This window comes from Falco biarmicus, chromosome 1 (genome assembly GCF_023638135.1).
Source record: "Falco biarmicus isolate bFalBia1 chromosome 1, bFalBia1.pri, whole genome shotgun sequence".
Lineage (NCBI taxonomy): Eukaryota > Metazoa > Chordata > Aves > Falconiformes > Falconidae > Falco > Falco biarmicus.
The window spans coordinates 34,257,475-34,285,119 of NC_079288.1; the positions used below are offsets into that span (position 1 = coordinate 34,257,475).

The following is a 27,645-nucleotide window of genomic DNA, read 5'->3' on the forward strand; positions in this document are numbered from 1 at the left end:
TGCTACTCAAGTCTCAGCAGAAGAAGGGAACATGAAAACTGAATGAGACACTTGGGTATTTAAGGTACCTCCACAATCTCCATTACCTATGAAATAAGATTATCCTTTGGGGACACACTCCTGAGGAGCACAGGAGGTAGCAATCCAATGAACAGCATTTTTTTCTCCATAAGAACTGATGAAACAGAGAGGGGAAAACGCAAGCAGGATATTAAAACATGTCTGCAATGTGAGTGCATGGGACAGTGTGACACAACATAAGACCTTTCCCATTCCTTATGACACTACCCAAAAAATAAAGAAATTTTGGCAGCTGGCTTTTCAGTCACTAGAGGTGCCAAGAGCTTTTATTAAGATAGAAACTGAGTTAACTGCTTACTGGCCCACGATTCAGATTGGCAGATATCTTCGATCAAACCCTGCAGATGCCTAAGTGACCTTGTCCAACCACTTCTGGACAGACCTGACATCTCGACTGCTTCACCTGCAAGACTGAATGCCCAAAACAGGTATTTCAGTGTTAGCACCTCAAGACCTCCTCCTGAACAGTCACATTTTCATTAGCATCAGCCTCCTTAGATGAACACTGCTCAGCAGGGTCAATCAAGCCAACCAAGGATGAAGAATGGAAAAAAGTTACAACAGTTAGGGCCAGGTATTAAATTTAGGATTTATGTACATATACAATTTATATATATATGTGTGTGATATAATTAATTCATACTGTATCATATATATAGTATTGTGCCATATATTGTGTATTATCAGTAATATATTGTATTATTATATATAAATTATACTGTATCATATAATCTGTCCAAAACTCCAAAATGACAAGCAAGCACTGGGCGACACTGTGTTGGTATATCTACCTTCACCAAGTAAATGCCAGGAAGACAGTTGGACTGCTCCAGTGCTAGGGACACCACATTCCCTCCAGGAGAACACATGCAGGAATACACAGCTGTACGACGTATGTACAGGTATTTTCAGAAATTTATCTTGGGGATTCAAGTCATGCCAATACTCTACATTGGGATCAGTGTCTTCCTGAAAAATCCTATGGATATTGCCTGCGGATTACCAGGAACAGAAGAGTTAAACATACAGCGAAGAGGGAAGGCAAAGTCAGTGACCTTCACAAGGGACTGCTCTCATGCATAGACAAGAATGAATTACAGCTTTAAGCGAATTTCCCAACTGCTCAAACCAGACTTTCAGTGTTATTTTAGTATACTGTGTTACAAGGAAACTTCAGTGGTGCAATAAGATGCTTGGGGTTTTTTAAGGCAGAAATACTGGAGCTGCTTTGGCACAGAGAGAGTCCTGCCCTCTGTTCTCACCAGCTTCATGCTCCTCTGGTTACAGTCAAGTCTAGGTGCTAGTCTCCTAAGCAGCACTTCACAGGACATTTTCACACCTTCTCAAGAAGAATCAGCTGCCATCCCACCTGTCTCCTCCACAAAGTCAAGGTTCACATCCACAAAAGCAGCATCAGCACTTTATTCAAAGTCACTATATTTCATTTCAGAAGCCACTTTCAGAAGCCAAGGGACTTCCAAAGAATCCCACCTTACATGTATTACAAAAGCGAACAATGACAGGCGCTCTGCTCAGCCAGGCGACCCGACCCAGCCCACCCAGCTGCTCAGGCTCTTGGGAAGCAGAAGGATTTTGCCAGCAGGTCCCAAAGCCCCACTGCAGGTCCAGGCCCTGGTGCTTCATAAAGGGGCATTAACAACCTGTCTTGCTGAGTGCCCGAGAGCTTGTGCCCAGCAGTTCCCATCAAAAGGACAGGGCTGGGAACAGTTTATTTTTAGACTTCAGCCTCAGCAACTTTCATTTCCATAGGAGACGCATGAAACGCTTACCTTCTTTAAATGCCTGCCTCCTCTGCCTCCCCAACAATTTCAAAATTATACTGCTTGAGACAGAATAGAGATTTCTCTTTGCTAATGAGAACAATTTCAACAGGATGAAGCAAGCAAAGAGCTAACATACACAGGGGCAACAGCTGGTTACTTTGCCAGCGCAGAAAAAACCAGAAGTGATAACCGGAAAAGCAGAAAGGTATTTGCCACATGCCTTAACCAGCTATCAGTGTATTGATACACACTACCCCAATATGGTATGAGATATAGATACACCTCTGAAAACAAACATTGACAAAGACAGCTCAGCACCAGAAGGAAACCAGTTCTCTGTATCTTTTTCACAGCTTTACATCTTATCCAGCCAACAGAAGAGAGATGAATTCTGTTGCATAGCTTTGTAGTATATCGAAGAACAAACTTCTATACGAGAGCATTAAGGCAGGTCACAGATAAGAATGGCCAAAATTGGTCTAAAAGCCACCCTCTGCATACACGTGCTCCTCCATTTAAGCACATCTAAGAAGGTCCCATGTCTTTCTAGCAGCCACCAGGAAGGACAACGAGCCCCAGGGATCTCACCCTAGCAGGTTCAGCTGCTGGAACTTTACCACCAAAGGAGCCCAAAGTACTGCAGGGAGGACATGGCAAGTGTCCTCAGGGGAGGAGAAAGACCCCAGCTGAGCTGCAGAAGAAAGCAGCCTACTGCTTAGCTAGTATTCAGAGCGTAACTTCATACAGGTGAAAAAAAGCTGTGTTCATCCTCCTCCTTTCTTCCCAGGATACACCAAAGTACTTTTACGCATGAAAATTCACTTTTTAATCTTCTTTCCCCGTTTTTATTTCTTCAGTCTTGTAAGGAGATGCAGGAAAAAAAAGCAGGTTTAAACCCTGAATTGTATCAACATCTTAAGAACTACACACCAGTGAAAAAGTAGTAAAACGCTCTTTTTCCCAAGTAAACGAGCTAGATCACATCATATTCATGCTTGCTTAAAACTAAACTAATCTGCTCAGACTACAGTACTTGCACATGGGAGCAGATTCTCTTTATAGAGATCTGCTGCAGCAGAAAGTTACTCTTGAGGTTCTATTAAAGAGATAAAAGGCGCACTTCACACCATGTACTCTAAAGTGCCTTCACTAATTTCAATCACAAGAGCACACTGAAACCAGACAGTGATTTTAAGCATTTCTGCTAGCTTTACACCCCTCAGGCTATAAATCCACCCTCAACATACCATACATTACCACTGTTGTCTTTGGTTTAGTCCTGTACAAAGCCAACAAAACTCCCCATATTTTCTCCCATTAGCAAGTACAGTAAAAACATTTAGGGTGAAAGACAGCTTTGCAACTCCAGGCAAAGCTCATCACCCCAAAGCCCATCACACCTCAACTGGCAGGTCCACAACAACAAGTTCGGGTCTTGCATTTTGTACTTGTTCTCCTCCCATCCGAGGAAGATATACTCAGCATAGAGGGGGGGGGGGCGGGGCGGGGAAAAGCAGTGGTCCCAGACACATGCTACAAACTAAGTATCAACAATTCACATGCAACTCTTGCATGTCCTCTAAATGCTCCTTGAAAAGCCAAATTTTTTTTTTGATGCAAGATCTGATGCACTGTGGCTTTTCTTAAAGCAATTCCTACCAGGGAACCTCTATCGATGTGGCAGCAGGGGGGAGGCCCAAGCTCACCTACAACACACTCTCCATCAAGTCTTGTGCACATCTTAGGCTCCAACCCCAGCAAGACGATATGGGACCAGCAGCCACGCACACCCTGCTGCCAACCACAACGCAAGGTATTGATCCCAGGTTTGGGCAACACAAAAGTCTGATCAACAAAACCTTATCCCATAGTCTTGTATGGGCAGGGAATACTTTTAAAGATATTTACTGTGAGAGTGGTGAGGCCCTGGCACAGGTTGCCCAGAGCAGCTGTGGGTGCCTCATCCTTGGAGGTGCTCAACGCCGGGCTGGACGGGGCTTGGAACAACCTGGTCTGGTGGAAGATGTCCCTGCCCAGGGCAGGGGGCTAGAACTAGATGGTCTTTAAGGTCCCTTCCAACCCAAACCATCATATGATTCTATGATTCCTGCTGGCAGTATGTGGGTTTACCGTAACATATACCTGCCATGGGTTATTAACACTTGGTTAGTTGTATGAAAAAATCAACAGCACAGGTAAACCAGCAGTACCATAAATAAACCACAATTTTTAAATTAAAAATACACTTAATGCTAACAGCAGAGTTTACTTACATGACACATGGGACAAAAAGCTTGCTAGATTTAACTTATTTCCTTTACAAGGCAAATGAAAAACAGCAAAAATATCTAAAGAATGGTGTATTGAATGTGACACAAAAATGTAATTCCCCTCCATAGCTGTGATGATGCCCAGCTTCAGGGCAATGCCTGCTATGATTAGAAGCAAGCTTACTACTGACATTGAAGCTAATTACTTCACAAATTCTTCCTTCCTAGAACTACAGATGCCTCGGACCAAGTTCACAACAATATTAAAACCACACTGTGTCAAAGACTACAGAGCTCCTACTCCCATTACAACAATCCAGCCTTACCCTGTGAAACCCAGAGCATAGCACAGCAGTCACCTTACAGAGGAAATCTCCACTGGCAAGCTCGCAGTGCTTCACTACAAACAAATGTCACTGCTTCCCTGCAGCATCCATAGGGATGTTCCCCTAAAGCTCTCAGTGCCCCATCTACACTAACGGCAGAACTTGACTCTCACAATCACCAAGCTTGTTACAGGTATTGCACATTTGGAAATCAAATGTAAAAATCATGATTAAATCAGTCTTTTTCCCATGGCACATGCTTTATGCTGTCTCTAAAGCAGGGGATGACAGGTAATACATTAACCTGTAACGTCCCCAAAACAGAGAATATTGGATATGGGCAGCCAGAGAGATATTTCATTACTGTACTGTAAAGGCAGCTTAGGGCTGCAGATGTGAAGTAGAATTCAATCCAATCCGGTAATTACAGACCTTATCTGTGCTGAGACACAGTGCTGCATCATCTAAAGGTACTCAGAAGTGACAATTCAGGGCTGGATGCCTACAGGCTGTAAGGAGGAAAAAACTGGCTTACTACAGGGCAACAAAAGACAACTTGCTAGACCTCTGCAAGTCAACTTCCAAATTTAAAACTAAACTTCCAAGGAGTTTGCATTCACAGGTTTTCCATTTCAAAGCAGAAGTCTTTACTGCTTTTCTTGTGGTGTAAAAGAAAGGGACAGAGAGGAAGAGGTAGATATGCCTCACCCAGTGCATACTCAAAGTTCACCTACATAAAAATGCGGCTCGTCGGAAAACAGTTCAAGGGCAGCACCACAGCTACAACTTCCAGAGACTACACAAGCAAAAGTGAACAGGTAAGAAAACACATTTCTGTTTCAGCTTCTAAGCAAATCCTACTCCTAAAGGGATCAGAAACCCAACCAGGTCTTTACCTACCTAAGCAAGCCAGCAAAACACTGTATTTATTATAAGCTTTAACCAATAAAACCATGATATACCAGTAAAACACAGTCTAATCACATCATAAATCTCAGACATGCATTTATATTAGCTTGCCAATCCTCAGGCTGTCCCAGTGTCAGGCAGCAGCCCTTCCCTCAACTGAGGGCCCAACTTAACAACTTTAGAGAATAAAATTGTACTGATTTTTTAAAAGAAGTACTACAACCACAAGCAGTGCAGGAATGGAGAGCTGGAAGGGCTGGATGAGTAACGCTAGCTTTTACAAAGCCGAACTCTCAGTACTATTAAAAAAATCAACTTTAGAACAGCACAGAGTGCATGGTGAGATTGCATTGTTCAAGCTATACTGAAAGCACCAGTGTCCCGATTCTTGAACAAAGCGGCTTTTCAGTTTTCTAAGTGCATCCTGCTCACTTCCAAATGCAAGGCATAGCAGAGCTCCAGACCACAGGGGACATACCTGCAGCTCCTCCCTTCCCACTCCCCCAGCTGTGACATGACTCTCACCTGTGAAACGAGCAGAGCAGGTACAACACAAGGACCAGAAGGATGCAGTAAACCACTGGTTATCAGTACACACCCAATGCTCTGTAAGCCCTGATCAGATCTCCTCACTTCACATTTAGAGACCTCCCCACACAGCTCTTGCCACCAGGCACTTCGCTGACGCAGCTCTCTTGCCCTCCCAAAAGCCAGCACCCAGCTACAGCTATCTGTCCCTGATACTGGCAGCGGAACATGAATCAGCGAGAGAGAGGGGAAAAAAAAAAAAAAAAAAAAAAAAAAAAAAAGAGTAAGTGAAGGGTGCCATGGAAGTGGGAAATTCTATGAAACAGCCTAAAGCATCCAGGCACAGGTGCTCCTCCGGCACAATGGGCAAGCCACAGACATGACATGGCTTTTCTTCATCCTCCTTCAAGTATCTGGAGAGCTGAAGGCAAACTTACCAAGTTTTAAGCATCAGAAACCAAATAATGAAGAATAGTACATTAACTGAGTTTGACAGGCAACTCAGGAGGCCTCAGGTCCAATCTTCTGCTGTGAGCAGAAGCAACCAGATCAGGTTGCTCGGGACTTTGTCTAGCCACAGCTTGAATATAGTCAAGAGCCTCCTCCACCTCTCCAAACACCTATCCCAGTATTCAGCCCTCACTCCCCATTAAAACTTGTTTCCTTGTGACCACGTAGGATTTCCCATCCTCTGGTACCAGCCCATTGCCTCATTCTGTCACGAGCAGAGCCAGGCTCTGTCCTCCCTGCAGCTCCCACCACATAGCTGTGAGCAGCTATAAGATCTCCCCTTTTCCTCCTCCGCTCCAGGCTGAGCACACCCACATCCCTTCACCACTGCAGCCTTGTGCTGGTGACCCCCAAACTGGACCCACAGCCGAGATGGGCCTCCCCAGTGCTGAGCAGAGGGCATGATCCCTTCCCTCGACATTCTGGGTGCATCCTGCTAGTGCAGCCAAAGAGACAGCTGACCTCTGATGACTCCTAATCATCTTGTTCCCCTTTGCTGAACATCATGAGGTTCCCATCATCCTGTTCCTCCAGTCTGCCACGAAATCATGGATTTCAGAAGAAATGCAGAAGGATCCAGACCTGCCTTCTGACATGGCAACCTCTCTGCTCCATTTAGTATCATCCACAGACTGGCTGTGAGTGCATTCATCCATTAATAAAGACATTACAAAGCAAATACTAGGACTAATGTGATGTAATCTTATAACATCTACAAAAAAAATAATCAAATTACATTGTTCAAACACTACACGCTAGTACCAAGCCACATAGTACTCCTAATCAGTCCTTGGCAGGATATGGCCACTGTGAACATCAACACCACACCAGCTTCAAAAGGGGATCCTACAGGTTTTCTCAAGACAATGGAAGTTGTGTCTATCAGCAATGTGCGCTGATAGCGCACCTTGCATGCCCAATACAAATTACACAGTATTAAGAGGATTATCACCTTCTGTACCATCGCAAAACAACTTTGGGTTTGAGTATTCTCTTCCCTCCTGCTTATAAAAATTACATCCCAAGAGAGATTTAAAGATGGAGAGCCTGCAGCAGTCTCTCACCAACACACGCCACAAGAGACCCAACTGACAAGGGAAGGAAAAAACTGTTTGGATATAATTAAGTCATATGTCATTTTCACCTGACCACACACCATAAACCTGTAGTGCTTTTTGCTCCACAAGCTCTGCTGGGCAACATCTCAGTGGTAACTTGGGAATAATAAACGGTATGTAAACAGCATCCAACATCAGTAACGCACACACTTGGAAACAGCAAAGCTGGAAGGTCTCAGACTTTTAAAAATAAAAGAATGGGGCTTCTGAAGTACACAGCCCTGACACCTAGCCAGGCAGCACCACCCCAGCTCACATCCACATGCCTCCAAAACAGACTTCAAACCAAAGGCTAGAACTTAACTTCATCAACTCTTAACAAGCTGCAGGCACAGGTGACACCTCCACCTGCTGCGTATCATCTCCACATTTTTAAGACAAAAAGGTGCTTATTTAATCACATAATCTCCACTCATGCACAATCCATCTGGGGATAAAGGGGCATGTCTCCATCCTACTGGCATAAGCACATCTCAGTCACCCATGCCCATTCTGCAGCCAAATCACCCAAACTCACCCCATCTTCCGAACTGGGACCGGTGTATTTTTCACACGTTTCCAAGAAGAGCCATCACTCCTTACAGTTGCAGAAGACCTGAAAAAAAAAGTTTGTGGAACCACCCCTGTGCATTTCACAAAGAAAGAGAAACTTCAAAAATCATGAAGATTCACAGAACTGGCAAATTAGTTGCCATGGATATTTTCTGCTGTGATAAATAATTCTCTGTTCGGATGAGTGACAGGCACAAAGCACCAAGTCAGCTGGGAAGTGCCCAGCACCACACTTCTGAGAACAGACTTCTGAGAACGTGGCTGCACTTACAGCCCAACTTCACAGAACGCCACAGGGAGCATCCCTAAAGAAACTAAGCAAGTAATCTGAACGTATGCCCTGGCAACAGGAGGTCAAGTGTCTTCCCAAAGCAGCTTTGCTGCCCATCCAAGGTTACTACTACAAGGCCCTGTTATCACATCTGACAGCTGTGCCATGGGAAGCAGTTCGCTGTTCTTTAAAAACCCACACAGCTGCAGTGTTTAGGTATCCATATCAATCAACAAGCCTGAAATAAGATGAACTTACACATACAGCAGTACCATAAAAGCAGTGGGTGCGAAGGACAACATTTTCCTACTCTGTTTCTTACAAAGGCCTTAGCAAAAACCTGCTCTAGCTATTAATAACAGATTAAGAATGACTGCTTTGTGTTAAAGAAGGAAAAGAGAAAAGCACAGACTCCCACTTCACGATATTTATCTTCACATGCACTGCAGAAGCTGCTTTAAACTGCTACGCGTGCCTATACAGTGCTCTTCATCTAGAAAGATTTGGAGAATTAAGACTATTTTTAGGGAATGAAGGACCTCCTTCTGAGACACTGTAGGGACATACATGTATCTGGTCGTGATTTCAAAGCAGAAATATCCTTGAAGAGTTGGATAAAAGATTTTTAAAAAAACAGCAAAGTTGATAAAAATACAGTTTGGCCCAAATTAGAGTAAAAGAAAGGACTGCTGGACACAGGGCAAACACACACAACTTGTTCCTAAGACAGGCATGCAAGCCCATCAGTATGGCTTACACTGCAAAAATTTCATCGCTGCCCATATAAGCCCTGTGAACTGCACGACATGACTTGCAAGCAGCAACAAACCCAACAGTGCAGCAACGTCATACAGTTATGAGCAACATCACCTGGTGACAGCAGGAGGCGGGGATGACAGAGAGCAACAAGCCACATTTCAAAACATTACGCCCAGAAGCCTGTGCTTGCAAAGGTGAAGCAAATTGTAGAAGTGCCTGGAATGGGATCAAGCAAGAAATTTGTTCTGCTTTTATCCCCGTGCTGCCACTAACAATCAAATCATGGCACTGGCCTATAGTACCATGCTTTCAATTTGCATTTTTAATTCTGAAGTAGATTCGTACATAGCCTGAAGGCTGACAGCTCAGCACTGGTCCTGGAACACATGCCTGTGTGAGTCAGCAATCGCTGACCCAACTGCAACAAGCACATGCAGCTTTGCTGTCCTCCAGCTTTAACTCTGCCCAGCCTGCAGCCATCAGACACAGGAATAGTCAGTAATTAACTATTAAAGAAGCTTTTTGATCAAAACCAAACAAAGGCTGACATAACATGTAGAAAGGTCTCTGCCAAGGTACCATAGGAACAATTAAAGTAATTGAATAGTATAATGGGGAAGGGAAGTTTAACACCTCTAGTTAGCCCAGGTTTTGAAGCACTACCCTATTTAGGGGACAAATCTCCAGGATGTTACAGCATGGCGAGCTGCCCGCCACCCAAACAGCCGGCTGGCACAGCTCACATTTCAGGGTGACGTCCCCAGTTGTTGGCCATCAGCACTAGATCTGAAGAGACCTACAAGAAGCAAAGGGCTCTGATAGCACTGCACGCTTAAGTTACCTAAAATTCCTCAAGTTACCTAGCTGCAATGCAATCTATATATAAGCACAAAACAATACAGAAAATAAGCTCAATAGTCTGACTTGCTGCAACATAAAAATCAACCTACAGATAATGAGTGTCCAAGTCATTCAGAAGCTCTAAACACTGCACACTGCACTGATTGAAAACTCTTTGGGAGGAAATCAGGTAAGTTAAAAGGGATACTGTAAGGAAAAACACAGCAGGTTTCTCACATTACCTCTAACAAGAAAGATCAGCTCCTTCACCAGTGACTCACTGTGGGTACAGAGGATGACAGACCATGCAAGCAAATTTAAACCTGTAATTGGAGCAAGCCAAGTCAGAGCTGAATATGTATCACTCTGGAAAAAGGCAGGCATGGGAGCTACAGTCAAAAGGCAGGTGATGCCCATCATCTCTGTGCACCTGGACCAGAAGAGACCAGCCATATTGCTCCTCGAGTGTGCCCAGCAGCACACACCAACATAAGACCAACCCAAATGCTGACAATTTCTGAGAGGTGAGCAAAGCCACTGTTGTCATGAAGCAGCAGCCTGCCCACACAAGCCTTAAGCTGCAAAAGGCAGAGCTGAGCAGCAGCTACCAGCAATGTAGGGAGAAATGCAGGACTGTAGCAATGACCTTCCCTTGCCTTTGCAGAGGACAACGGAGGAAGGCTACAGCAAAGGCGTAACTACACCTACGTGTTCTCCAGCCACAAAAGTTGGAACAATTGAGACCAGAAATGGGTGAAGGGCTCCCCTAAGTATCCAAGCCGCTGAGCCCATAAACATGCTTCATACCTGCAAACAGCTCCAGGAGCTAAAAATGCAGTGAGAGCAACGCTACCTGAAAGTTCACCATACAATCAACCTTGAGACAGAAATATAGGTTGCAGTTGTTCCACACAAAACCAGAATGCATTCCCCCTCTCAAAATTTTAGTTCTGCACAAGAGAAACCAGTTACTTCAGCTACAATTTCATCAAATGAAGCATTTGGGTCAGCATACTCCATTTAAGATTATATGAGTAGAAATAAAGCATCAATAGTTCGTAACTCTCATTGGCAGTTTGCAACCAGCAAAGAGAACCAGGCAGAATAATACAACTGAAGGAACAAATATAAGACTCCTCATACACTGCTAATAAATCCAGCCATGATCAAGACACCCTTAAGGACTAAGATCTGTGTCTCATGCTCTCCTGCAGTGTCAGCAGCAGTTACTGTTTGGAGCCAAGTAAGCCCAGCTCCCCCACCACAGCACTAAAGCAGAAGCGGAGCAATCAAGCCTGCAACAAGCAGCACAGCAAAGAGCATCGCTCATATCACACCGTGGCAGCACTTCAGTGTTGCTCTGGTGTGCTGTGCCTTGATGGAGCTGTGCAAGCACCGTGTCCCCAGCTACAAAGCACCGAAGCAGAGCTTCCTCAAAAATGGGCAAATGATGAACAATGATCAACAGCAAAGTGCCATACGGATAAAGCGAGCATCCTGTGAAAACAAGACGACTGGGCACACAAATTATTTAAAAGCTGTTCAAAAACAAGTAGCTCAAAGTCACCCCACAGCTAAAGGGCTGTCCTTGAAACCTGCGTGCTCCAGCACCCTCAGGATGACAGTCAGAGACATTCAGCTACTCCTATGTCTGTGAAGTCTGACAAGGTGTTACAAAAATCATTCTACGAAAGTATGTATAAGCTAAATATAAGGAAACATTCCCCTCCCCACACACACACCCCCTAAAGCTGGTCCAACACTGGAAGAGGGGGCCAGAGAGGCCTCAGAGACATTCAAACTTTCAAACTTCAGCAGCTCAAGGTCCTGAGCAACCTCACTGGGTGGCCCCGTATTGAGTGGGCACTGGATCAGAGGCTCTCAGTCTCTTCTGAAAGTCCTCAGTTCCTCCATGCCTCTATTATCAGCAGTGGTTTTCAAGCTCCTTCCTGAACTCACCACCTCAGCTTTCAGCTGCAGTGTCAGCACATGAATGAAGCAGAGAAAAAAACCCTCTGGGTTGTACTCAAGGCCTTACAAAGCTAATCAAGAGTTAACTGCTGGATAAACAAAGCTAGTGAGGAATGCTGCTCTGGGAAACAGTTTTTCCAAAGAACTGAGCTTCCCATGTCCTCCACCTTAGCAGGATAATGCAGACGAGGCAGCTTAACTGCCCCAGGCACCCATCATTCCTCTTAAGAGCAGACCCAGCAAAAGGAGCTGAGGTTGCTTTCTGGTGAGAAGCCTTTCAACTTTACAATGATCAAATCACACACAGCATGAAATGTTTTTACCTTCTCCGTTTGGCCTTGCTTTAACTGGTACATACTGTGACCACAGAAAGTACTTGCTGAAGGCTCTGCAGACACCTAATCCACAAATAACAGGCTATGAACCAAACCCACAGAGGAGACAACACAAAACTTGTGAGCTCTTCGAAATAGGAGAAAGCTGCTTGGAGAAGACAACACTCATCTGGAGCATCAATCACGAGCTAACACCAATCTTTGATGAATTAATACTTACCTAAAGATCCTCTCTAATCTCCTTGAAAACACTTATCTGTTCAAGGTGATTAGATTCTCCTGTACAGACATGCTAATTATAGATAATGACAAATCTGTAAGTGGCAGCCTGCCAGAGCAGTTTAGAAGAGTTTTGATCATTATCAAGTCAAGTAGGCTAGTTGTGCCATGCTTAAACCACCTTCCAACACAGGCATCACCTCTGCACTGTAGATTTCCAAGTCAGCCAGAAAACTTTGTCAAAAAAAAACCTAAGAGAGACAATCAAGGGCAATTAAAATGATCCAACTGTTACTGTGCAACTCCTAAAAGTTCCTAAATCCACACACCTCACTCCAGAGGAGGGTACCACAGAGGAAATCTTCAAGAACTACTCAGCTATTATCATTTTCCAAAGGGTCAGAGTTGGGAATACGAAGCAAAAGCACATGACCTGAAGGGAAGCTTTGCTGGCAGTAAGACTTGATGTCTTCATAGCTTTAGCAAAGATACAGGTGGCTTCAAACACTCCATTTGGAAAGAATACTCTAATTACAAGCTTTAATTCAGCAAACTGTCCCTGTGAAACCAACCGGGTAGAAAACAGACGTTGCACCTGGCTGCTCGAGGAAACCCCACCGAGTAACTCCTGCCGGATGGCGCTGCGCCCACCCACACACCACTACAACAGGAGCTCCCAAGAGGTCACGCAGGATTTTAAGAGCTCAACTCTACAAACAAAAAACCTACCAGGAATCACCACCAGGCAACATGACAGGCTGGTTTTTAAAGTAAGCTAAACAGCAAGCAGCAAGAAATTCAAATGAAACTAAAAGCTTCAATCTGGAACTAAATCAATACACACAAGGAGGCCACTTGGGCATCACGGTGCAGTTTTTCCAAGTAAGATGGTTCTAGTGCACAAGCAAAAGGAAGCTTCTGATGATATTCGTCCTAAATAGTCAACTGCTAAATCATCCAGGCAACCACCTTCCAAACTCAAGCTACAATGGCATCAAAAGCCATGGAGATGAGGAGAGTGCACCAATTCACCCACAAGGGTGTGATTTAACCTGTGAAGCCTTCAGCAGCAAGGGCAGAAAAAGAAAATTCTGGCATGCACCTTCAGAGCTGGGATGAGCACAAAGACCCAGCAGAAAGTAAGACACGTGGCTCACATAATAGCAAGAGACCTTTATAAAAGTTACTTCTTAAAATCCCTACATAAAAGTCAAACAAGCAGCAGACCACATGCTGCCCAGCGGTCTGCGCACATACAAGAGGTCAATGAAAACACATGGTCTGATACCTGGAGCTTCCTTGCTCCTGACAGTTAGTTATAAGTCACATTGAAATAAAAACGCCATTTTACCCCAAACTGCCTCACAGCAGCACTCTGCACTGAGCAATGTGAGCTGACACTCGATGGGTTAGCACAGCCGCTATTTAAAAGCCTTGGTTTTAAAAAGCATCATGGAGGCTTTTTTCCATTTCAGAAAAAATTTACCACGTGTTCTGCACTGTATTTTTGTTATTACTCAGTTCTCATCAAGCCCAATGATGAAAAGGCAGCACAAAAACCTTCAGCACCATTTTTCCCAAGCAGCTGCTGCAGGTCTGCGCTGGCTGAAAGCTCCACAAAGTAATGCAGTTTCAACTTCGCATGCTGCTCAGAATATTTTCCTTGGATGTTTCTGTTTGTTGTTTCAGCCTAAAACAGGTCAAACTGTCTTAAAATAAACTTAGTTGTACCAATCTAAAATAATTGTTGAAGAAAACCACTTGTTTGCTCATGACAGACTTGGCATCAATACAGGAAAAATAATATTCTGACATGGTTACAAGTGGAGCATTAAAACTCAACCTTTTCAAGCCTTGTAGCTCTGCTGGTCCAGATCTGGACTAGAGTTAAAGAGCATAAGCATACCAGAAAGGATTATAAGTAAATTAGCTGAATTACTGAGAGGTAACTACATTCTTGCAGGAGTGTTCATTACAGAGCATTTTTGTTTGGGTTGAGGTTGTAGGGGGGGACTTAAAAGAACTCCATGTGGATAAATACACCATTGAACTTCTGACCTGTTACCTCCTGTAGTCCGACACCAGGGTCCAGGCTCCAGATCCCTCTTTAGAGCTGGAAGCGTTTTATATTAACGCCTGACAGTGAGCTGAAGCTCGGGGATCTGCTTCAGGCTACATGTCATCAGCTGTAGCAGAGAGGAAACCAGAAGATGAACTTTGCGTCACGAGGAAAAACAGCTTTTGCACAGCCTTTACAGAGAAGTCCTCACCCAGAGGGTTTGGTACTTAAAAATGAAAGTTCTAACCATCTTTAATATCCAGGATCATTTCCACATTCTGAAACACAGCCAAAATGTTCTCCACAATACTGAAGGTGACAGAGCACTTGCCTTTCAAGTGACAATAGGCATGATCCTTCCTAAACGACACAAGCACCAAAATCTGACAATGCTTGTACATTTATATTTTTACGACTCAACTGCTAGAAGAAACACAAGACCTGCTAAGATGACATCACTTTGGCTCAAACCTCGCAGTCCCCACATCCAATACTCGGATACACGAAGCCTATAGCCTGTGTGTATAAAAACCATCACGTTAGACAGCAAAGAAAGCCAGGCAAGACTTTCTGAGTCACTGCTGAGTGCTAAAACTTCCTTCTGTCACTAACACAGCCTGCTGCCTCCCCAGGCACATCCCGGGCCACCCTCTCCCCTCCGCCCTGGCACCGCAGCACACCCACGGCTGCTGGAAGGGTTTTCTGCCTCTGCTCTCCTGCCCAGCAAAAAAAAAAAAAAAAAAAAAAAAAAAAAGAAAAAAGCAAAAAGCAGCAGAAGCAGGTTACAAAAGGAAATCAATTTTAGGCAAGAAGGGCTTTGGGTTTGTGGTTTCTTTTGCTAGAAGGCAAGCTTCTGGCTGTAAGGGCGGCTGTACCGCCGCAGCAGGAGGCGGTGGGATGGGAGATGACCGAGGGGGGGGGGGCGATCCCCGGGGGAGCGATCCCCGAGGGCCCGCACCGGGCCCCGCTGGCTCCCCGCCGCGGCGCCGAAAGATCAAAACCCGAGCTTTGCTTTAGAAGAGAGAAAATAACCAAAAAAAAAAAAAAAAACCCAAACAAAAAACCTAACTAAACTCAGTGAAACGAAAAGATTTCCGTCCCGCAAAAGCGCGGAGCCCGCCGGGCGGCCGCGACTCGTCCCCCACCACCGGGGGCACCTGGCCGGGCCCGGCGGGGCCAGCCCCGCACCCAGCCCGGGCAGCCAGCGGGCTCCCGCCGCGGCAGGCCCGGGCTGAGCGGCCACCGGCCCCCCCGCCGCCGGTACCTGTAGTAGCTGAGGAGCCCGTTGCTGAGCACGAACCAGCGGCGCTGGTAGCCCTTCAGGTAGTTGGTCCACTTGAAGAGCCATCCCTTGTAGGTGTCGGAGCCCGGGGGGGCTGCGGGCGGCCCCCCCCGCCGGTCCCCCCGCCGCCCCGGCCCCCCGGCTCCGCGCTCATGGCCGGCAGCTCCTGGCAGGCCAAGCAGGGGACGGCGCTGAGGAGAGAGACCAGCCCGCGGGTGCTGTTGTTGCCGCCACCGCCACACAGCGCGGCTGCCTTCCCCATAGACCCCGCGGCGCGGCGCGGCCCGACGGCTCCGCTCCCGCCACCCGCTCCGCTCCGCTGGGCCCCGGCGCGGGGGCGGTGCCGCGGCACGTCACAGAAGGGAAGGGGGGGGGTTAAGGAGAGGCACGTGAGGCCGCGCCGCGGGTGCCCCCTGGTGGCGGGGCGGGAAGAGCCCGCGCCCCCCTCCCCCGCCATTTTGACCCCCGCCGCCATTTCGCGACCCCGCTGGCACGGCGCGGCGGGGGGGATCTTGTGGCTTGGCTGCGCCGACCCCTCCTTTACAAACGGGCAACAGGGCCCACCGAGCGGCCAGTGCCTCGGGGAGCCTCGGAGGAAGCTCTGGAGAACGTGGGGGGGGGGCTGTGTATGCAGCCTACCACCACAGCTGTGCCATTACTCCAGTGCCCCTCTCCGAAAACACTGACAAAAACCCACTCTTAACGCTGTTTTAGGGAGGGGATAACCTGGGGAAGAATGCAAACCATCAAGCAAACATGGAAAATAATGAGGGGGGGGGGCGGCATGAGGAGTGGAAATGCTGGGCCAGGGGCGCACACAGAAATGTTTCTTGTTGCCACCTGCCCAGCAGAAGAGCCCTGTCACCCCCCACCAAGCCCCAGGCCAGTTTTTTTATGAGCTGGGTCCTAAAAAAGGGGGACCCCTCTCCACAGCAAGCCCAGCAAAGCGCCGCTGGGACCTGTGGCAGACGCTGCCCTGCTAGGGGCATCTGCTGCGGCCTCTTCCCTCCTGTGCCCCTGCCTTCCCCACCCGGGGATCGCCTTTCTCTGATCTCTCTAATCTGCTGTGATCCCCCCAATCACATTACTGCTCGCCCATCACCTGCACGTGCACCTCTGCCCATGGCGGCCCTGCCAGCACAGGCAGCCCGAACCGGCAGCTCCTGCCAGCCTCACCGGGGTCCCACAGGGCTGAGGGGTTGGTGAAGGGGCTCCCCCAGCCCCCTGACACCGGCCCTGGAAAGACCTTCAGTGAGCGCACTTGGCTCCAAGCCTGAGGATGCAGGCTAGGCAGCTCCTCAGGTGAAGAAGCAGGCCAACTTCATCTGCCGCTCTGGGCAGAGCTGCTTCTGCCCCCCTGAAACTTGCTGAACGTTTCCTCCCCTTCTAAAGAGACACCTCTGAGAGTCCTTCAGCCATGAGCACCAGCACCTCTGGCACTAGCAGACACTGAGCAGCTCATACAGACAAGTCCTACGTCTGCAAACAGTCTAAGAGTACTTTGGACTCCAAAGGCTGGTATTCTCCCATAAGAAGGTGTTCTCAGTCTGTCACCCAGCTGAATGCCTCTCCAGATAGGCTTTGACATCTGGAGGCAACATCTGGAGTTTTTAGACAAAACTCTGCTACGGCTAGGCATCAAAATCAATATTCAACAGCCCGACATCCCCTCTATAATTCTAGGGCTGTTAGTGTTTGTGAACTGAAGCCTCCCTGGAGATGAAACGTCCCTCTTGATGTAAATACACTCCAAATTACCCACATGGGTACCAGCATTTAAAATATCCAGAGATCCTGGCATCTCTTGTGGCTGCAAACAAGGGAAGACACCTTCCCTGGCCATGTCAGAGGAGAGGGAGGCCTCACCTGATCCTGTATTTCACATCCTTGTGATTCCAGCATGTGCTTGGGATCAGGCCCTGCACTGGATTGGACACAGGATGGCAATACAGCAGTTCGTACTGAGTGTTCTACGGACGCATCACACTGACCCTATGACTTACGCAAATAAACAGTCAAGGATAAATCCATCAGGTCCTTGTGTTCAGTACATGGGGTGCTGCTGTGGGATCTTCCCCTCACAGCAAGCTCAGCCCTTGAACATGTCCAGTCACTCTTTGTCCTTAGCCAAACAGCCCTCTCTCCACTGCAGTTTGCATTAGGTGGTAAAAAGCATCTCAGCCCTTTTGCCATAGGTACCAGTTTATGAGCAGAGGTAGAGGGGCAGACAGGGTCTGGTGGCAATTTGGGCTTTGCAGCCAGCATCACTGCCCTCTCCTGGGAAGAGAGGCTGCAATGAAGGGCCACTGAAGTCGGGAGTGAAGAAATAGCACTGGGAGTCTGGATCCAAAATGCTGTTCGCTCCCAGCCTTGTTAAGTGCAAAATATAGGTGAGGGGAGGTGCCTGGGCCTTTATGGTAACATGTAACAGCCTGGTTTCCCCAGAAAATGAAATATTTAAATGCGTGACTGTATTCACCCGGCTCAGTCCCAGTGAGCAGCAAAGAGCTCCATGGTATGAATTGCTACACTGCTACTGAAAATGGGAGACCAAGTGATGAAAAACACTTGACTCATGCCAGTGTGAAAGGGAAAGGCTACAGTATGCTCTTGGGGAATTAGACACTGGAGAACCCAGAGGAGAACATGCTGTCGAAAACAGGGATCTGCATTAAAGAGGGCACAGTTTGCTACTTGGTTTAGGGAGTGATTTGTTAGGATTGGAAGCAGGGCAGGTGCTGAGCGACCATGCCACATCCCACCCTTTGGACGGCCCCTGCTGAAAACTGCAAACTGCCAGGGGTGATGCCCAGTCAGGATTTGCATCACTTCTCGCACTGATAAGCAATGGTCCTGCAGCTTCCTCCTGCAGAAAGGGACATGATGTCTCAAATCCACAGAAGCAGAAACCTTGTCAGATGAAGGGCCTCATCTTGACCCTGGAATGATTTTATTGCCACCTTCAGTAAGAACAGAATGAGGCCCTGACACACAAGCGAAATATAAACAAGGAGACTACAACCAAGGCCACAAGACAGGAACCTGTGCTCCTGGCTCAGTCCCTTCACCGGGAGACTCCTTGCAGAGTCTCCTTGCATTGAGGAGACCTAAAATGGAGTATATTGGAACCGCAGCTCTAATATACTCCAACTGTGAGAGGCAGCCCCAGCCCTAGAGGCCTGAATGCAAACGATCACTCCAACCTAATGCTTTTATCTAGAACAGCTCAGGCCGAGCAGAGTCAGAAGCTTTGCCAGGAGGACAGATAATAGATTTTGTGCTTTATTTCTTGGTCTTCTTGCCCTTGCCCTTCTTCTTCTTCCTTTTTGACTTGAAGAGGGACCGGACCAAGTAGCCTCTCCAGAAGGCCTGGATGCGGGTGGCAGCAAGGGTCATGGTGGTCAACTCTTTCAAAGCCTGCTCCTCCTTCTCCTGACGTATCCTGCGCTCTTCCTCAATCTGGGAATACTCCTGGAGAAGGACCGCGTGTTTCTCTTTCAGCAGGGATAGTTGGACCTTCTCCTTGGCATAGGCAGCACGAACCTCCTCATACTCAGCCTAGCAAGACAACAGATACCAAGTACAGCAGTTGGGAGGGCATTCAGCAGCTCCTCCCTGTACATCCCTGGGTGAAGGTCCTTAAACTCATCCCAAACGCAAGCAGAACCACAACTGGGAGCTGAGCTGAGTCTTTCCAAAGGGACTCAAAAAGGAGGCATGTGCCCGGTACCCAGGGAATTTCATGAGATGCCAGGTCCTAGTATCTTCATGTACCTCTGAAAAATATTCTCATAATTCTCCCTGTGTTGCAAACAGCACCCACACACAGGCAGGACAGAGTCCCTTTTGCAGGTGTTCCGTGCAAAAAGACTGCAGTTTGGGTAAGGCTGAGCCTGAGCTAACACCTTTGCTAAGAAGCCATTCAGGCAAGCAGCACTGAAGCCCAGCTAATATGCTGTACGCTGTTGAGAGCATGAGAAGTGCCAGACCATGTCAGCCTGGAAAAGTCCAAGGACAGGTATTTTTAATGATGTTGCTACACTTCCAAGCTCAGCAGCAGTTTATGCCTTTCCTAATGCCTTTGAGGAAGCCACACAGAGAGGGAAGATTAGGGGAATCAGCAGCGTTAATGTGTGTCTCTGCCTTATCAAGTTCTGCCCCAAACCTTCTGTGACGTGGTGCTCCAGCCACCCAGCATGCAGGAGACCAAAATAATCCCATTGTTAAGCATCTGACACGGGGGGATCACTTCCTACTATTAGCAGCCAGCTTCTAGGTCCCTGCCTACATTTTGCTTTGTTAGTAATCCAACAGCTTTTATCCATCTCCATAACCTACTTTTTGCTTTGTTAGCAATCCAGCAGCTTTTATCCATCTCCATAAATAGGGCAAGAACAGGAAAGCAACTAGGGCCTTCTCAGAGGCGAGGTTGCGGGGTGTTGATGTGATTCTCAGACTGCTGTGGTTAAGTTGGATGCCAAGGCAGCGGTATGCAGGTTGTTATGTTTCTTAGTGCTTAGCGCATCTCCCAAGGGGGGCAGCAGAAATTGGACGTGAATTAGGGGCCAACAGGATTGAGGATTGAAGCAAAACTGAAAAACCTGTCCCCTAGCATCGGGTGGGCATGTCTTACAGAACATGGCAAACCACTTTCCCCCAGATACTGTGGGATTTAGCAGTGGATGTAACTTTTTCTGAAGTCAAAGCAGCAGAGAACTCCTAACACCTAGGCAGGACAAAGATACCTTTCCTACAAAAGCCTGTACTTCTTTTGGATGCTGAACTGCTCCTCACTTCCATAGCCTCCTGTGTAAGAGCCATGTGTCCTTTTGGACAAGAATCTATCTGAACATATAATTTCACGGGATAGCAAAGCACTCTAAAGTGGATACCTGTTTTTCTCCCATGTCTGTGTCGTATTTCTCGATCCAGTTCACAATTTCCTTCTCCAGTCTGCACTTCCTCTGTAACACAAAACAACAGAGGTTCCTTGCAGGTACCTGAAGCCTGCTAGAGAGTAGCCCGAGTTAGAAAATAATGTAGTTTTGAGCCCCAGCATCATTACATTTGAGCGTAACACCTCCTCCTTGTGGCAAGCTTCCTTCAGCTGACGTATTTTGCTTGCCCTGGTTTGGGGATTCTCATGGGACACTCCCTGAGGCAAAAAGGTCCTATTTGGTGTACAGCGTGGAGCTGGGGGATTGACATGCATCTGAAAGGTGTATTCTGCAGTAGGAAATGAACGTCTGATGGAATGTGGCAAGTCACTGACAAACTGGGGTGACTACCCTAAAATTTAGGCAACAGAGAATTGCTAAACATGAAAGCCGGACAGAAAGTACTCAAAAGATAGTGCCTTTTAAAACAAAGAGATATTTCTAGCTGTAAAATAGCTTAACGGTGGCTATACTGCAGCATAACCAGTTATGGGCCATTTACCACATGCTGCTGTGTCTGTGCTCCCTAGAATCATCAAGAGAAAGATCAGCTAAAGCCCATCACAAGTGCCGCCTGATTTCCTGTATGACACTGACCCAGAATGTCCCAAGGGCTCCCAGGCCATCATGAGGTCAGACCTCAGCTATTTAGACCACACAGGACTACAGGACCTGCTAAAGGGGGGGAAAGGAAACCTCTGTGGTCAGTAAATCTGTCTGCATGAGCATTAGAATGAACCGAGCAACACACCCACAAATACTGCAGTGGCCTGCAGCCTCAAAAGAAACTGTCTGATAGAGCCACTCCATTAAAGGTGGTGTAAACGGGTAGGTTTTGGATTTTGTGCTGCAGCTCTAAGTTGCATGTCATGCTTTGTCAGTGCCCAGCCCCACGGCCACTTTGCTCTACGTCATCCAATGCAAAAGTGAAAGATGCCCCATTACCAGCACGGGTTGTCCTGCCGATGGGAGGCCAATGCTTGCTCGGAGTAAATACCCAGTAGGAGTAATATGAGGGGGGAAAAAACTGCTCTTTTTCCAGTTCTAGATTCTCTGTGCCCATGCCACTAGCATGTTTTGCTCAGGGCAAAGCTGTTGATACAGAGGCCTGAGCCTGCCTGCCATGCCCATTTCCTCCTCCTGTAGCTGCTCAGCACTGTGATAAATCAAATCTCCCCCCTCATTCAACTCAACCCGATGCCTTAGTTTGTGTCTTCAGCAAAGTGCCAGACAACATAGAAACTTCTTAGCTTCCAAGATCAGCTGTGCTCAACCTTGAATACTACAATCAACTCTAAAAGATGGCTTTATATAGAGCCAATATTATGTTTGCTCTGCTTACCCTACACCAAATCCCTTGTTTCTTAACGTACGCCATGCCTGTTTTGCCACAGCCCAGCTGCTCTGCACTTCAACTAGACCACAGTCTCTCTAGCATGCAGTGTCACAGTGCTGTATAAAGGTGTTTTCAGAGTCAAGTCAGCAGGCAGGAGGAGGACCTGTGAGCAGGCTACTTCCCTGCTGTTGCTGCAGGGTTGCTTTCCACTGGAATCAGCAGAGCATGAGGACAGAGCAGGTATACTCTGACAAAAAGCATGTGCATCCTGCCAGGAGCTAGCATGAACCAAGTAATTACTTGCAGCAGCCAGCAACCAGACCTGACAGCGCTACAAAAGGTTTTAAATGTCCTGTTCTAGAGCCCTCCTCCCATTTACCTTTCTGAGAGCCAGCTCTGATGCTCGATGCTCCAGTACAAGTGCACTGAGTTGTGTTCGTAGCCGCTGAATGTCCTGCTGTAGCCTGGTACATTTGGCCTGGGAGGCTTGCAGCTCCTCTTTTTGCTGTTGTTCTCCTTGCTGCTTGATCTGCTGGATGCCAGCCTCGCAGTCTTTGGACAGATCTTGCATGCTGGTTTTGAGGTCTTTGATCACATTGTCCCTCCTGTGAATCTAGACCCAGAAAACAAGAGAAATACCGTTGAGGCATAAGGTGGGCAGAAGTAAGGCAGTCTTGCAAAGGTGGAGGAGACCTAAGACAACACCCTGCTGATCAGGTAGCAACAGGGACCTGCCACTGCTGGCTGAGGGAACAGAGTTAGACTTGCACAAGGTGCTTTGGAAACCTTCCCCCACTGCTCCTCTGGCAACCTGTTAGTAAAGGTAGAGAACTGAACAAACCATACCAAGACCCACTGGCACTGCCATCTGAGGAACAGCCAAAATCAGGGCTACCCACAGCTCCCTCAAGCTTTGGATTAGGCTCAGAATGGCTGGCTGGGGGATGCAGCTCAGTGTGCTGCCTGCAAGAGAAATCCTCAGCAGGGACCAGTGAAACAGATTTATTCATTATGCCCTGGACAAGCTGCCAAATTGCACATAAAAATCTCAAGTGTCTCGATTCACGGATCTCCAAGGAGCGGAGAGAATGAGGAAAGCAGGCCCTTGTCTCTGTTAGCACCATTCAATGCAGTAAGCACATGACAAAACCTTCCCCTCTGACCCCTCTTGCAGGAAGGAGAAAGAAAAGCATACGTATAAAACAAAGGATTGCTTGTCAGGAGTTCAGGGGCTTGGATGCTGGCACTGCCCACAGACTCACAGAAAGAGCCTGGGAAATGCCTGTTCATTTGTCTGTATCTCAGCTGCCTTCACTGAAAAAAATGAAGAATTTGTATAATCACATATTAATCACAAATGCTCTAAGGCAGCTAGGATTAGAGCTGGAAGTCACAGAAATGTTGGTTTTAAGCAAGAGTGAAGACAGAGCAGATATTAAAAATGGATTTTAATCAGAGCAATCTCTCCCTGGAATGACTTTTCATCATTTCATCAGCAGTGGATGAAGTCTCATGCTGGAAGCTGGCATTGTAGCCCTGCCAAAACACTACCGCAGTAATTTGTGCCTGTCCTGCAGCTCCTTTTTAAACTCAGTGACTTGTATCATTCAAGTTGGCTGGTGAGAACAGGTTCAAAACATGCCAAATTAAAAAAAAAAGTATGCAATAAGCATTTTTAATTATATTTTACAATGAAAATAGTATCTTTAAATTTAGGATCTGGTTTAGAAATTATTTCCAGAATTTCATCTTTAAGAACTGCAAGAAAGGGATCATTTTTTAGCTTACCAATGTTTTGCTTCAGTAACGCTTTGTTGGAAAACATATTCCCACAGTATCATACCTCCTCCTCTTGAGTCCGGATTGCTGCTGCCAGTTCTGCTTGTAAAGCTGTGATTGCTTCAGTGTTTTTCTTAATCTGGAGGAAAATGTCCTCCTTGATCTGAATCTTTCTTTCCTCTTCCACAGGACTAGTCAGGAGTCTCTCGAGCATGAAATTCCTGAAGTCCCCAAAAGCTTTGATGAACACTTCAGCTGGCGACTTTCTTGCCCAGGCTTCATATTTCAGAATGTGGCAAACTGAAGGGTTGGCCAGTAAGAGTCTCAGTACGTTTCTAACAGAACATTTCAGATGTTGCTCTAGCAAGCAGAGACAGCCCCGTTGCTCCTCAGCTGTCATGGTGTCCTCTTCTTCAGGCCTGACAAGCAGATGCTCCATTTCATTTGAAAGCTTTTGGTGCTCAGTCAGGCTGTTTGTGATCTCAGGTCCCAGCATATCAGCAAACCTATCCAGAGAGTTAATAATATGTGGTATCAAACTGCTCATCTCCAGCTTGGCAATTGTCTCATCCAAGACAGCTATGATTCTTTCTGTCTCAACATTATCAGGTTTTAACTGATGTGGACCTAACATCTTCATGGCATCTAATGTGATCATTGCCTTCTCCTGAGTTGCCATGCCCTTCATCAAGGGTTTGTTTCTTTGCTTCACGTCCTGAGATGATTCTTGGAATACAGCTGGATCCCCTGTTGCCATGGCTTCAGTTAAACACTTGTGAGTTGAGTGGTTTTTTAAGGTCTAGAAAGGACACAGCTCTTATACAAGGTGAGATTCAATCAAGGAACTTCAAGGTCCCTCTGCTGCTACTGTCATGTATTCTTCTTTCTTGGATTTTATCTCTAAAAGGAAAACAAGGTGACAGCATTAGAGAAACAATATAAAGTGGGAAAACGTGGGAGTTTCAGATCATGCTGGAGTTCTGCCTGGGTCTGGGCACAGGGCCAGGACATGGGGTTCATGCACCAGAACTGGTCCTTGTCCCAGAAAGGCTGTTGAACACCCATGGGAAGGAAGGAGAGTAATGGGCCACCGACTTTGAAGGGTGGTGAGGAGAAGACTCCCTCCCAACTGTTTCTAAGTAGCAGCTGAAGTGGAGAAGCACATGTTGCAGCTCTGCAGTCCCTAGAGGTGTGTGGAGGCGGGCTTGCAGGTCCCTGGGGCCACCCTGGAGCGAAAGGCAGGGGTCCCAGTGCGAAATCTCTGTCCTTCCAGGCCTGGCACTGCCAGAGGGATGAGGTGGGAAAGGGGATCTGGGTGCCAGGAGGGGCTGTGCTGGCAGGGACAAGAGCAAGAGAGGGCAGTGAGGGGGCAGAGGGCAGCTGCGTGTGGGAGGCTGACTGGGAGCAAAGGGTCCCCTCAGCGTGGGTCTGGGGGAACCCAGGGATTCCCCGGATGTGGGAGTCAGAGGTCGGGGAGGGGGATTCTCGGGGGGGAGGACTCCCTGTGTAAGGGTCAGGAGGCTCGGGCGGGCCCGGGCCGGCATTCGGGGGTTCCTCTGAGGAGAGGCCCGGGGCCTCGGGGGACAGGGGCCTGGGGGGACAGAGGCCCAGCGGGGATCCCGGGGGTCAGGACCTCGGCGGCCAAGGGTATCTCAGGGATCGGCTCCCAGGGGACGTCGGTCCCAGGCTGCCCCAGTCCGTGCAGCGCAGGCGATCCCGGTCCCGTTCTGGTCCCAGGCCGGCCCCGCTCGCTACCGCCGCGGGCCCGGCCGGCCGCCGCCAGAGTCCCCCGGCTGCTAGGCAACCCTCCCGGGGGCGGGCCTCCCCGGCAGCCTATGGCGAGCGGCTCTGCCCCGCCCCGCGCGGGCCCCACACCGCAGGGGCGCCGATCGCTTGATGGGCAGCGCCCCTGCCCAATGAGACGCCCCGCGGCGGCGAGATGCCGGGACGGGGCGTGGGTGGCCATCTTGGCGGGCGCGGGCGCGGGGCGGGGCGGGGATCCGCGGGCGCGGAACCCAGCGGCGGTTTTGTGGCAGCGGTGCAGCAGAGAAGAGGCATCCCGAGCAGTGTGTGCTCGCAGCAGCGTTCTCTCAGGGATCCCCAGCAGTGCATTGCAGGGAGTCCTAAAAATAAGGCGGAAAATAAAACTTTATGCCCCCCGAGATCAAGTCTCCCAGGCCCTGGTGTCATAAAAGAAGAGCAGGAATGAAAAGTGGAGGGTGTCAGTGAGTAGGTGTCAGGAGCCCTGAGGGGGCTGGCCATGCAGCTGAGCACAGGGAGGGGCACACCAGCTGCCTGCTGGGATGGAGGTGTCAGGAGGACGAGGGCATCAGCCCCGGAGCCATCCCTGGCCCTGGAGCCATCCCTGGCCCCGTCAAGGGGTGACGTGGGGCCTTGGCCGCGGTTCCTGGTGAGGAGAGCTCACAGAAGGGCAGGGGTGCCACGCTGGAATACATTCCGAGGACTCTGCGTGCTCACACACCTCAAGCAGGCTGAAGTTACTGAAATTTAGACCATGTTGCAATATTAAATAAGGCACAACATAAGAGTCTAGCAGGGATTACAGACACCAGCAACCAAGAAATTACCCTAACTGTACTACTAAGGAACGCTGGTTTTATAGGACTCTGCATTCAGGGCCATATAAATGCTAATAAACTCCAGCTGATTAAAATGCTGATGCCGCACATGCCCAATTAGTTAGTTACCCCTTGAATTAGTAATGTCTGCAAAGAACATGTTGGCCCTTGAAAGCTGAGCTCAAGCCCTGCCCTTACCCTGCTGTGCTGTCAGTGAGAAGGGTGCATTCATGGAGACCAGGGTTTTGGTTTCCAGGAGGAAACTTGGCAAAATGCTGAATGCCAGCCTGGGCTCCCAGTGATGCCAGCTCTGTCCTTGGGGGTAGGAGCAAGCATGAAGCAGTGGCGTGGTGGCTGTGGCACCCGTGGCCAGCCTCGTCCCAGGTTTCAGCCAGCCCAGCACCATGCAGCCTTTCCTCGTGTGAGCAGTCCCCTCTATTTCTGTGCATAGCGTGACTGAGCCCATGAATAAATCCCTAGCACTGGGAACTGTGCCCACTGGTCCAGCACGTCGCCAGTAATTAATTATTTCCCCACACAAAGCAGGCTAAGGTCTGATGATGGGAGATGCAGTGGGACTACCAGCGCCAGAATTTTAAGGCCTGGCACTGGTGAGGATGGTTGAGAGGACACCCATGGTGGGGCCAGGCTTGCCCAGGTCTGCTGCTTCCCTGTACAGAGTGGGACCACGGGTCTGGCAGAGACACAGGAGGCAGATGGAACTGCAGAGAGCAAAGTGGGAGCAGACCCGTGTCAGGCTTGATGTATCCAGTTCATTACCTGGCTGGGGGAGCAGTGACTTGCACATGGGCCACCTCCTGCCCTCAGTGACCCATGCAAAGGACCAATTCAAAGGCAACACCGGGATTCAATGTGATGGCAAGTCTGGGTTTGGGTCAAAACGCTGCAGCCACTGGAACAAACCCTAGGCTGGGACATACCCAGCCTGCTGGGGGGAGAAGGGGTGGCTCTAACCACAAGTCTAGGACAGACTGTCCCTCAGCCTCCAGTGAAAGCAGAGCTGTCCAGAAACACCTTCTTGTGCTCTAATTTGGCAGATGGGAACTTGTGATCTTGCTGGATCCAGATCCATGATTTCCTGGCTGCAGGATGATCAGGAGACAGCAGGATGATCAGGACACATGGGATTTAAGCACATAGGGGCCATAAGATTACAAAGGTGATGTGCTGTCAGTTGGA

At 48.1% G+C, this 27,645-nt stretch overlaps 2 protein-coding genes across 2 annotated transcripts in view; both read right to left on the reverse strand.

Moving 5' to 3' along the window:
* OSBP2 (oxysterol binding protein 2) overlaps positions 1-16,148 on the reverse strand; it is a 117,404-nt gene extending 101,256 nt beyond the window's left edge. Inside the window, 3 exon segments of the mRNA XM_056342587.1 lie at positions 8,044-8,121; positions 15,797-15,924; positions 15,927-16,148. Coding sequence (XP_056198562.1) covers positions 8,044-8,121; positions 15,797-15,924; positions 15,927-16,076 — 356 coding nt within the window. The 5' untranslated portion in view covers positions 16,077-16,148.
* Positions 16,149-18,745: 2,597 nt separating this feature from the next.
* On the reverse strand, positions 18,746-25,631 carry IQCD (IQ motif containing D). Its single transcript, XM_056326875.1, has 5 exons — positions 25,500-25,631; positions 23,931-24,766; positions 22,467-22,700; positions 20,707-20,778; positions 18,746-19,372 (listed from the first exon to the last, which is right to left on the reverse strand). Exons 2-5 carry the CDS (start codon positions 24,621-24,623, stop codon positions 19,097-19,099), a joined length of 1,275 nt encoding a protein of 424 aa, XP_056182850.1. The 5' UTR covers positions 24,624-24,766; positions 25,500-25,631; the 3' UTR covers positions 18,746-19,096.
* Positions 25,632-27,645: the final 2,014 nt, after the last annotated feature.

Bases quoted from the DNA above. Each gene is read 5' to 3' on its own strand.
- IQCD (XM_056326875.1), bottom strand. From the start codon at position 24,623: ATGGCAACAGGGGATCCAGCTGTATTCCAAGAATCATCTCAGGACGTG. The intron at 20,779-22,466 runs GTAAATGGGAGG...TTTGTGTTACAG, and splicing joins CAGAGCTGGCTCTCAGAAAG to AGGAAGTGCAGACTGGAGAA. The intron at 19,373-20,706 runs GTATCCACTTTA...TTGTCTTGCTAG, and splicing joins CAGACATGGGAGAAAAACAG to GCTGAGTATGAGGAGGTTCG.